This window comes from Pan troglodytes, chromosome 3 (genome assembly GCF_028858775.2).
Source record: "Pan troglodytes isolate AG18354 chromosome 3, NHGRI_mPanTro3-v2.0_pri, whole genome shotgun sequence".
Lineage (NCBI taxonomy): Eukaryota > Metazoa > Chordata > Mammalia > Primates > Hominidae > Pan > Pan troglodytes.
In genome coordinates this window covers 82,646,353-82,659,139 of record NC_072401.2, presented here as the reverse complement: position 1 = coordinate 82,659,139, position 12,787 = coordinate 82,646,353, and the positions used below count along the sequence as shown (strand labels likewise).

General features: G+C 34.8%; 1 protein-coding gene and 1 pseudogene across 32 annotated transcripts in view; both read right to left on the bottom strand.

Moving 5' to 3' along the window:
• FRYL (FRY like transcription coactivator) overlaps positions 1-12,787 on the bottom strand; it is a 280,599-nt gene that overhangs the window by 76,095 nt on the left and 191,717 nt on the right. For all 32 annotated transcript variants that reach the window (XR_010156313.1, XR_010156314.1, XR_008547561.2 and 29 more), the window contains 7 exons: positions 12,510-12,617; positions 8,389-8,626; positions 7,311-7,496; positions 6,759-6,845; positions 4,865-5,133; positions 1,916-2,108; positions 1,003-1,127 (listed from right to left, as the gene is read on the bottom strand). Coding sequence is in view for 29 of the 32 variants with exons in the window: in XM_063808895.1 (XP_063664965.1) it covers positions 1,003-1,127; positions 1,916-2,108; positions 4,865-5,133; positions 6,759-6,845; positions 7,311-7,496; positions 8,389-8,626; positions 12,510-12,617 (1,206 nt within the window). In the remaining 3 variants the exon portion in view is untranslated. The remainder of the gene's footprint in view (positions 1-1,002; positions 1,128-1,915; positions 2,109-4,864; positions 5,134-6,758; positions 6,846-7,310; positions 7,497-8,388; positions 8,627-12,509; positions 12,618-12,787) is intronic.
• LOC112209172 (U5 spliceosomal RNA) lies at positions 339-406 on the bottom strand (annotated as a pseudogene).

The following is a 12,787-nucleotide window of genomic DNA, read 5'->3' as shown; positions in this document are numbered from 1 at the left end:
ATAAATTTCTCTTTATTTATATTTTGATTTTAAATTGAAAATGTGCTTATTTTAAGATTGGGAAAATCTGAAAAAACATAAGAAGAAAAAAATCATCCACAATTTAATCATGTATCGAAAACTGCTGACCTTTAAAAGTGCCTCTGAATTGTTTCTAATTATGAGAATTTAATTATTTTAAGTTGAGATCACTTTTAAATCCTATTTTTTTCAATTAGCAGAAAAGTGTCTTTATCTGTCTTAAAATCTTTTTCCAAAACTTCATTTATAAGAAATGCTATCCCATACCTATAGATATATTACAATTTATTAACCTATTCTTTTTTACTTATTTTTATTTAAATGTTCCTCTCTATGGAAATCTTTAGCAAAAGGCAAAAGATTTATACAATCTGAAGCGAAACCAGAGTATTAACCTATTCCCTGGTTGTATAGGCTATCTTGGAGACAAAACATCAGATACCATTCTCATATTAATTGAGGAAATTCTCAAAAGAATAAATTCTGTGCCCAGGAGACAAGGCAGAACTTCAGGCAAAACTGAAGAATTTGCTTCATTAATATAAAAAACATCACGAATGATATCAAACATCTATGTAAATACTTTTTGAAAGATACTCTAATTCTCTTGGATAAGAAGGGGGAAAACTGGAGTTTTAACTACTAGAGCAAGATTACACATTAAAAGAATGACTACATAAATAAATATAGTAGTAAAATATTAAATATTTATATGGCATTTCATTATTTCTAGAACATATAGGTAAGTTTTAATCTGCTCAATCAAAATGAGGAAATAAAGCTTCCAATAAATGTTAATGTTTGGATTTTAATGTTAATCCATGTTAAATGTTACATGGCTAGTTAATTGGTGAAAGTCAGGCCTGGTATGTGGTCAAGCACTCTGCTTGACCCTACCACACCTTCTAAGGACCCTACCACACCTTCTAAGTAGCACATTTATTCTTTTAGGACATAGAAAAAATGTATGAACATAGTTACCTAAAAGCTCCTGGGTTGGTCCTGCCAAGACCTAGAACAAGGGATTCTGTGATTTCCATGCTCTCAGAACGCATCATTGGAACTATGTGCTTAAACAAGGATGAAGGGGATGGGATGCCAATAATCTGGAAAAAAAATATTGTATTTATAACAGCCACTAATGATACTATGTCCAATTAGATAATCTGAGATTTCAGTAGTCTTATGTCAAGGATAAATGGACAGGTGAAACTTTACTATGAATGATACCTCAAATTTCACCTGGGGTGTACATAACTTAAAAGGTTAAATAACTTGTCCAATGGCTTAATGCAAGTTCATTAACAGAACTTGGGGCTCCTAATTTCTTACAGACACTCATGATCATATAATAGGCTGACTCCCTTCATCAGATACTCTGTACCTTTTGGTCCATGAACATGAAGAAAACAAAATGACTTCTAAAATAGTTATCAGTGCTAAAGTCAGACACGCTGGTCTTAAGTTTTGTCATTTTCATGAAAACTAAACCACTGTTCTTATCAAGTACCCTTTAGATCACTACGTAATTTAGGGAAATTCTAGAAAGGCGTTTAATTATTTAAATGATTCCTTTTGGGTTCTGAGAAGTGTGAGAACTATAAAAACTAGAATATGGGAAAATAGGTATGACAATTTCTTTAAAAATGTTGAGTATGATAAACTGAATGAGCACGGGTCTTTCTTTCCAATGGAAAACTATGTACGTATTATTGATTCCAACTAGGAATCCATAAAAGCAATGATGGGCTTTCTTGAGGTATTTTCCTTTTTGCAAGTAAGTAATACATTTTCAACTGAGTTACTTTATTGTCCATAAAAAGAAATTTTAAAATCTTATTTTTATGGGGCCATTCAGATTTCATACATCCAACAGTGGATCTGAGAAACTTACTTTAGAATCAATGCTATAGCCGCTATCTGGGGTAGACGCCAGTGTCTCAGGAGGAGAACATCTCACAGAACCTGCAGATGTGGAAGATGACGATGTTGCTGCACTGCAGCAAAGGATCAGATAGTTTCTCCACAGGCCAATGTATGAGTCACTGCTTGTGGTGGTATTTACTTTCTTAGCATTGATGGGGCTACTAAGGAAAAAAAAAGAAAAATAGGCAGATATGAATAACACAACACGTTTTTAAAAGTTTATTTTAACTAATGCTAAATTTCTTTCTTTTTTTTTTTTGAGACAGAGTGTCACTCTGTCACCCAGGCCGGAGTGCAACTGGCATAATCTTGGCTCACTGCAACCTCCCCACCTCTCAGGCTCAAGTGATCCTCCCACCTCAGCCTCCAGAGTAGCTGGGACTACAGGTGTGTGCCATCACGCCCAGCAAATGTTTTGTATTTTTGGTAGAGATGAGGTTTCGTCATGTTGCCCAGGATGGTCTCTAACTCCTGAGCTCAGATGATCTACCTGCCTTGGCTTTCCAAAGTGCTGGGATTACAGGGGTGAGCCACCATGCCTGGCCTAATGCTAATTAGAGAGATGGTTAGCATAAGGTTTTTCTTACTAGTACTGTTTTTGTGGACTGATATCAATGAATAAAGTAATGGATTAAAAATTAAAATATGTTACCAGATCATTTTAACATTATTCCTGTGATAAAAGTTAATATTTTATTGGGCCATATTTTATAACTTACTATGCATACTCAATGTAGAAAGAAAACAAAATCAAAATCACCTTTAATCCCACATGAAAATAAACACTGCATATTCTATATATCTTTAATTCATATACATGAACTATAAGTGCATGAATACATCTCTTTTAATTTATACAAATTAAATGTTTATTTTATTTTGTATCTACCTTTTAGACTTATGTATTTTTCACCTCTCTATGTAAATTAATATACTTCTGTGACATTATTTTGATTAACTATATGCTATATCAATATGAAGTATCATATTTTATATAACCAAAGTTTTGTTGTTTGACATTTTAGCTAATAGCAATTTTTCCCTATTATACACAATACCATACATTTGAATATATGGTTAATTATTTTCTTAGGTAATTCTTGAAAATGAAATCACAGAGTCAAAGAAGATACATATTTTCAAGGCTTCTGCCAAATTTCTGTCTTGAAAGATTACATCAATAAAACACTTTGAAACAATTCCATAAATCTTTCCAAATACCGAAATTATGTTAGAATTAAGAACTGAGAGCAAAACAAAAGAGGAAAAATACAAATATATAATCCTTGCCTTCAACTAGTTTTGTAATATGTTAAGGTAAGTAATGCAAACACATCACTTTGTTAATTCAGCAAGAGCATCATAGAACAATGTCCTAGTATGTTAGAAAATGATCTAAGCACTGGTAACATATCAGTCAAAAAAACTGTCAAAAAAATCACTGCCCTCATGCAGGCCATGGGAGACATACAATAAAGAAATAAATAAAACAATGTCAGATGGTGCTAAGTTTGATGAAGAAAAATAGAGCAGAAAAGGGAGATAAAGAATGCTGGTAGGATACGGGGTTATAATTTAAAATATGGTAATTAGGAAAGGCTACTTAAGGTCATAAATGGTATGCAAGGTGGCAAATGTCAATCTTTATTTAAAAAGTAACATCCAGACCAGGTGTGGTGGCTCATAGCTATAATCCCAGCACTTTGGGAGGCTGAAGTGGGAGGACTGCTTGAGTCCAGAAGTTCGACATTGCAATGAGCTATGATTACACCTCTGCATTCCAGCCTAAGTGACAGAGTGAGACCCTGCCTCTTTAAAAAAAAAAAACCAAAAAACAAAACACAAAACAAAAAAGAAATCCAATACACAATACCTGAGAACATATATATACAATTAGCATGTATATGTAGAAATATATATACATATATATATATTCAAATCCAAAAGTAAGAAGGACTACTCTGGGTAGGAAGTTTAAGAGATTTTCAAAAATAAGATTGAATTTGAACTATATTAGATACGGATATGCAAAAATTAAAAAAAAAAAGGTATCCTACGCTCATGTGAAGAAAAGCTCACAAAATGGAAACTATCAACCACACTTAATGAACTCTGAGGGGATAATTTGGTTCCAACTTTGAAAGTATTGATAGAAAGTAAGAAAAAAGGTACAGAGTGAAGTCAGGTTTGAAGAGCCTTTAATGTAGGCCTCCAGTGATAGGTCAATCCAGATGCTGGGTTTACATGGGCAAGTTATATGCTGAGAGGACTCATTCCATTCAATGTGATCAATGGTGTACTCTGTAAGGAGAAATCAGGAACCCAAACCCAGATTCAAAAATTCTCCTCTGTATTTAAGAGCAAAAAAACAAAACAAAACAAAACAAAAACTAACTGAAATTTATAATGACCTTGGTCAACTCTCCATTTCATCATCAGTTATTCCAAATCTTTACCAACATCCTCAAATCTCCTACTCAGTGTGTTATTACCACTCCCCACCAGAAGGTGGCCTTCCTTACACTGTCATCGGGAAAAGTAAGGCCACTGAGCTGAGTTTCGCTCTGCTTCTCACCCTTTATCTACAAACTTCTGTATCTACATCCATACTCATCCTTAGATTCTTTCCCAATTTTTTCCCTTAACACAGATTCGATGGACACAACTATGTACCAAGTACAGTGTTATTAAGTAAATTAATAATTAAAATTTGGTGAGACTGTATTACATGAAAAGGATGAAGAAGTTATGAGACTATGTCCTTGACAACATTCTTCTCCCTCCTTAAGACATCAATGCAGTATCACATATTATTTATGGGCCTTCCAATCTGTAATACTTTTGAATTTTTCAAATAAATACATATGAAAGCTGACAGTCTATACATTTTTAAATTTACACTAGGAAAATAACTTACTTTATATCGACCTGAGGGGACAACAACTGAAGTCTTGTGTATGCAAACATCCAAGCATAGCTCACAGCTGTAGAGCAGTGTTTAGGAAGATTTTCTTGCTTTAAAAAACTGGAGAGACTTATAATCCATGGGTCTTGGCCTTGGGTCACATGTGCAAATATCCATATGTGTGATGGACTAATCACATCAAACTGGTGGCTAATAGGAGAAGAGTTCCATTCTGCTAAAGTTTGTAAATCTATCGAGCTAGGGCAATAGAGCAAAGTAGTCTATATGGAGAGGAAAAAATTGATTATTACACATTTCAATAACTTTGAAATTTTACCATATAAATTGCTTTAAACTGAAAGTGGTGTATTAGTAGTTTCTAAAACAAGATAATATAAAGTCCATGGTAGGTTGAAGGGAGTAGAGAATTCCTGAAACTGCATGTAAAGTTTCTGTATGTGCATACATGTCTTTTTTTTGGAGAGGGATTCCACTGTTTTCATTATTCTCAAGAGGACTATAAACCAAAGAAGTTCAGGACCACTATTTAAGTAATTCTTAAATAAATATCCAAATTTCATCGTATACCAAAAGCTGCCAGAGAACTAAAGAGTGAACCATTAACTTTCATGTTGACCTGTATCTATGTATGTGTGGAACAGACTCAAAAATGAGCTCTTCTCCAGAGGTATATATTCTTAAATACTTGTTCAATATTTGAACTCTTATACTGAAGAGATAAACATTTATGTTCAAAGAAAAGTATATTAAGCACTGCTTTAGGCACAAGAAACAAGTCATCCATTACTCTCTTTTTGGAATAATTCATAATTTATGGTTAATATCTAAAACAAAATGTTTTGAATTGTATAGATCCTTTCATAAAATAACTAGAAGAGAGGCTTTTAAAGGTTCTTACCACAAATAAATGATAAACACATGAGATGATGGATACACTAACTACCCTGATTGGGTCATTATATAATATAGACATGTATCGAAACATCAAATTGCACCGCATAAATATGTACAATTGTGTCTATTTAAAAATAAATAAAAATTAAAAATTAGTTTTTTAAAAAGTTTAGCATCATGGTAGCATCATGGCGGGGGGGAATTGTACAGATTTCTAATAATCTCTTAGGCTTATAAAATCTTATTACCTCCCTTGGCTACATATAACTCATGAATTATAAGAATCAGGTGTTATGCCGCAAGCGCTCTTAATGTTATGCATTAACCTCTTGACCATGTATTCTAAAATAGGAGGAAATATTTTTAAATAGTAAGGTTTTATAGCTATTCTTACATCAACTTTGGAATCTTAATATATGACCTTTTACCCAACCAAGACCAAGCAAGAAAGCTTGCATAAACTTTGTTAGTAATATGTTTGTGGACAAAGTGTTTCTCTCCATTTTAATGAGTCAAATTACTTATGACATTGGTATAAAACACTATGTACTTAATCCACTATACTTAAACTTATGTGATACACAAAAAACAGTTGCCAAAAAAGCAGGGTGTAAGTTTTTGCTTTGAGTATCACTATTTTTTTCCCGTAGCATTTTCACAAGTATTTCTATCTCACGAACATTATATGCCATAATAAAGAGCAAACGGTAGCATAAAGATTCCATTTAACAGAAACTTCTTAGATTGGAAGGATTAGAATTTTACAAACATAAAATTATTTTTATTTCTATGTAGAAGAGTACTTAACTAAGTATAAATGAATGTCACTTTTTAAGTACTACTCTTAAGCATTTTCTAGTTTTCAAAAATACTTTCTAACTCATTACATTTGTTAAGGAAGTTATTTTATGTATGCACATGTACATGTATACATATGTGTCTGTCTTAAGTCTCAAAACAAGATTGGGTAGAATGAAGTCACTATAGTTACCTGATCAGCCCCAGTGAGATGTATGAAGCTCTCAAGAATGGATGGGCTTAGCCTGTCCATCACATCTATGGCTAATTCATCATCACCCTGTAAAAAAGACATCATATATCTAAAAAAATTAGGAATGTTTAAGCAAAGTAGCCAAACCCAAGTAAACACTAAAAATTCACTTCAGCACTATTTTTTTTTTTTTTTTGAGACGGAGTCTCGCTCTGTCACCCAGGCTGGAGTGCAGCAGCGCCATCTCGGCTCACTGCAAACTCCGCCTCCTGGGTTCACGCCATTCTCCTCAGCCTCCCGAGTAGCTGGACTACAGGCGCCCGCCACCACGCCCGGCTAATTTTTTTTTTATATTTTTAGTAGAGACCACCGTGTTAGCCAGGATGGTCTCGATCTCCTGATCTCGTGATCCGCCCGACTCGGCCTCCCAATTGAGAACGGTAGGTTAGTTTAGACCCATGGTAGTAACCTACCTACATGGGATAAGGATGGACAAAAAGATGGTTTTTAAGTACTTTCATTAGATAACTGAATGAAATACCTAAATCTTACCTTAGGTATTTCCAAAAGTGCAAATAAAGCCCGTATTTCTCTAAGGACACTGACGGCTAGTCTCCTAGTGGCAGGTCGACTGCTACAGAGAATGACAAGCGCAAAGCCTTCAACCACATGGAATACATTGGAATATGGGCTCCTTTCCAGAGGAGGGGGATGAGAAGCTCCATTAGCTACACCATGCTTGAAAAACAGAAGTTAAAAATAAAATATAAAAATGTATGCCCAGACATTTCCGAAAAACAGTTAATAAAAAATAAAGCAAATCATAGTGATTATGACTACAGGTCTGCCTCAGCTCAAGCAATGTAAATAGCATGTATTTTATAAAAATGGAATAGTGTGCACAGTGAAAACATTTCACTGGCAGTCTAAATATGAATTCTGTACCTAACTTCTATCATTCTCTGATTATTTTGTAACCTTGGAACTGACAGTTGCTCTTCATCTGATTTCTATGTGGAAAATGAGGGGATTGTAGTGTATCTTTCACACTCAAGAGTGTGGACCAGCAGCCTGGCAATACCTGAGAGCTTCTAAGAAACTCCTGAAACTCTTTCTTAGGGCCCTGTTGATTTGCATGCTCATTAAAGGTTGAGAAGCTAGGGTGGCTTCAATGGCTCGGGTCTAAAATTTCAAGGTTCTATGATTTACACATTATCATAAATCAATGATTTGAGCATCTTTTATGGTTAAGGAGCACAGTTACTGTCTATGTGAAACAGGGACTGGTGACATGGATAAAACAATCAAATAACCCAAATGGAAGACTACCAAAAATTTATTGTACTGGCTTTAAATATATTGGAAACAACCTAAAAGTGAGCTGGAATTATCTCTAATTTCTATGCTCATTAAAAACCCAAAGAAGAAGATTAGAAAAGTTAGACACATAAACACTATATATTCACTACAGGAACTATGGGAAAGTTCAGTTTAAGGGATTAGGAACACATTGAGAGTGAATAGAACTAATAATACTTTTAGTGTTTGATAAAGTAAATCTGTATTAAAACCATTATTGGTCATTTAGCACTGACCACATACAAAAGGACAATAGAAAAGAATCTGGTACCTGAGTGTCCTGGTTTTTATTATGCATTTGGGCTGCTTGTTTCCACTGATTTATTAATTGTACCAACATCTTTACGGCATTATCAAGAAGCGTGGGATGGACATCAGTCACTTCACGAACAATAAAATAAACAAATCCTGAAAGAACATCCTCCCGCCAATCTGGAAAATCAAGCATTAGTGCCTGCAGAGTATTGAAAGCCAGAGCACGCAGTTCTTCATCCATATGAATTGTGAGCCTACCAAGAACAAAATTCCATTAGCAAACTTCAATACTTTTCAATTAGTTTTATCATCTGAAACTTAAAACTATGACCTTAAAATAAATGTCCTCTTAGTTGTTTTGTAAGAAATATGAAGATAGCAACCAATGATCACTTTTTCATGCTATATTCAACTTTATGCTAGTTTATACTCTCATTTGTTTAAATTCACATATGAATCTATTCCCATTAGTTGGTGTTTTTACTATAATCTGAATAATAAGTTTGATACAAATGACATTAGAATTCCATTTAAAATCCTTTAATCCTTAAGATACTGTATTGTTATCTTATAATCAATCAAAAATGATATCTAATCATATGCTATCTTAGCACTATCGTCACATTTATTTAATCTTTGCTATCACTGGCAAGGACACGATTTATCTCAATCATTCTTTTTTTTTTTTTTTTTGAGACAGAATCTCGCTCTGTCACCCAGGCTGGAGTGCAGCGGCATGATCTCGGCTCATTGCAAGCACTGTCTTCTGGGTTCATGCCATTCTCCTGCCTCAGCCTCCCAAGTAGCTGGGAATGCAGGCGCCCGCCACCACACCCAGCTAATTTTTTGTATTTTTAGTAGAGACGGGGTTTCACCGTCTTAGCTAGGATGGTCTGGATCTCCTGACCTCATGATCTGCCCGCCTCGGCCTCCCAAAGTGCTGGGATTACGGGCGTGAGCCACCACTCAATTATTCTTTATACACACTGAAGTTACAGCTGAATACAGGATGGCTGATTGTGAAGAAGGATATACAACAAATGAAGATGGAATCAATGCAACACAATGATTATTGAAGGTCAGAATGAGAGTAAATTTAGGAGTAATATTATAAATGGTACATGCCTAGAAAAAAAAAATAAGGCTGAGCTCAGTGGCTCACACTTATAATCCCAGTACTTTGGGAGGCCAGGGCAGGTGAATCACTTGAGGTCGGGAGTTCGAGACCAGCCTGGCCAACATGATGAAATCCCATCTCTATTAAAAATACAAAAACATTAACCAGGCGTGGTGGTGCACGCCTGTAATCCCAGCTACTCAGGAGGCCGAGGCAGGAGAATTGCTTGAACCCGGGAGGCAGAGGTTGCAATGAGCCGAGATTGTGCCACTGCACTCCAGCCTGGGCAACAGAGCAAGACATCATCTCAAAAAAAAAGAAAAAAAAAATGTGTTGACTCCGCACATAAGTTCCTAAAGAGAGTTTAAGTCTAAACAAATTAGGAGATGCTATATACAATCTGCTTTTAAATACATCAAAACAATATGGGGCTTTGAATATAATTTTAGTTACAGAAGTTTACCATAACATAAAAGAGAATGATAAACAAGAAATTCTTTTAAAAAATGGCTACAGTAGTGGAAGCCACCATTATATAATATTATATGAATAAAGAGTTTCTGATTTGGGTCTGAAGAGAATTATGTTAGTAATTGACTACAAAGACAAATGTATCAGAGTTAGAAATAGTCTGAATGAATAAGGTAAGTACGTAATATTAAACACAATTATATGCTTGGGAAGCTGGAAAAATGGAGTTATCCACGACAGAGGCAGAAAGTTGTGTGGTTTAGGAGAAAGGAGATATAAGTATTCACCCTGCTGAACTCAGTTCTAGTCATCACGAAGCCAACTTTCAACTGACAATGAGACTAAAGAGAAGTCTTATAGCTAGACAGACTGAGGAGTAAGCAACAAAGCAGCAGCAGTTCCATCAGCACATGAGAAATAAACAGGGTCAAATGAAGCATCTCTAGTCCAGTATTCTGTCTCTAATAGTGGCACCAGGAGATACAATATTGGAGAAGAGAGTGACAGTCCTCAATGATGTTGACTTTAAAGGTTATTTCAACATTCCTTAAATCCATGAATATGTAAATATCTATCTTACTCCTATCTGTGTGATACAGGGTATACATGTGTGAGTTAACTGCTCATTGTACAGAGCAGAAAACAATAAAGCTTGGTTAATTAAAGGCAGGGGAATTAATTAACTTTCCTTAGGGACAGGATACAGGTCTGCACATTTACAATGCACCTTTGTTTTGTTTGTTTGCTTCCTTTATGGTAAAGTAAATAAGATTTAGACAGCACAATTCCAAATGATAAGAAGAGAGGAGAGAATAGAATAGACCCTGGGATCTTCCTTTCCATTGAGGTAAATTATTAGTAAACAAATATCATAGGAGAAAGAAGCAAAGTGAACAGCAAAGCAAATTGTCATTCACTATTCAGCTGTCTGCTCTTTTACTAGGCTGTCCCATCCCTGGCCCTCATAGTTACAGTTTCATTTTGGTGGAAAAGATGGGAGATCTACTCTTGTGGATCAACATCCACAAAGATGTAGATGAGTTATGTTGAAATAGGAGGAGTAAGAGCAGAATTGAACAGTAGTTGTTTACTGCTCTCCCAAGGAATAGTATCATAAATAATTAATGTTTCTTATTTCCAATGCTGGCATGAACTTTGTAACTCTACAATCTAATTCACAAAAAAATTAGGAGACTGTGCGAAGGGAACAAATTTATATAATGCAAAGTAACCCCTTTCTTTCACAATCATCACAGGAGACATAAAATCTCTGATCACAACAGGCTACAGTTGAGGATAATGTAGTGCCAGGGTGTGTGAAAAGCTAGGGAAGTGGGGAGAAAGGATTGCTGGAACAGTCTATTAATTGTTTATTTATTATGAATTTAACTTACACCTAAGTGATAAATGCCCATCAACAAGTAAACACCTTTCAACATAGTCAAATATTGCTGCTCTGCTATAGTCATTGTATTTGTTTTTTTCATCTAGGACAGGGGCTGGCAAACTGTGGCTCAAGGGCTAAATCCAGCCAGATGCTTATTGGAACGCAGTCATGTGCACTCTATTGTCTATGGCTGCTTTTGTACTATAATGGCAGAGATGAGTATGTGTTTGCTTGTTTTATTGATACACAACAGTTGTACATACTTTTGTGGTAGATGTGATAATCTAATGCATTCAAATAACTTGTAAAGATCAAATCAGTGCAATGAGGATATCTATCACCATAAATACTTGTCTTTTCTTTATGTTAGAAACCTTTAAATTATTCTTTTCTAGCTATTTTGAAATGTACAACAGATTATTGTAAACTATAGTCACTCTACTGATCTATGAACACTAGGTCTTACTTCTATCTAACTGTATAATTGGACCCATTACAAAGATCATAATGATCTGCAAAACCCTAAAATACTGTCTGGTACTTTCCAGAAAAATGTGCTGATCCCTAATCTAGGGAATCCCTAACTACATTAACAAAGCAGTTTTTCAACAGGCTATCGTCTCAACTTAGAATTAGGAGCTAGTATTTAAGTTTGGTTGTCAGGTTATTTACTCATTTTACAGAGCTATGACATGCCTAATAGAAGAGAGAGAAAAACTTAAATGCCACAGTTCTGCCATAGGGGGAAAAAAAAGCACAAATGAGACCTGATTACCACTAGAGATACTAAAGAAATGACTGTAAGAGTAAACACAATAATTAATTGCCTAACTGGGAATTATCATACACTGATAATGCCCGTATGTTAAGGGATAATGTGTTACAGAAATCCCAGGAAAGAATACTAGATGGAAAAATAGGGAACTGAAAGATAGGATTTGTGGGGGGAATCTAGAAGAATTTGAGAAGTTAAAAATTAGTGAGGAAAATGTGTTTAACAACAACAAAAAAAGACAAAATGGAAGTTTAGAAAGTAAATCAGATAAAGGATTAGAAATGTCTTTAACATTGCCTTTTTAGTGATAACAGTAACAAAGGTATATTAGAAATATAAAGGAGCAGAAGACATAAAACAACATAGCAAACAGTAATTCTCATTTACCTTGCTAACAATTCAATCAGGTCAGTTCTGCTCATACCGTCAGGAATCAACCTTGGAATCGCAGCAATACAAGTTCTAAACAAATCAATCTTGGGTTTTCTTTCCCCCCTGAAAAATACAACAGGATTTAATAAGAAACATATTACATATGCTAGACAATTAAATCAAACTTGGAAAAATAACTACAGAAAGTGCGAGTCCTCCCCTAAAGTTTAATGTATTTAATATTTAAAAAATGCACATAAATCCTGTAGATAATTATTAGCCTATATATGGAC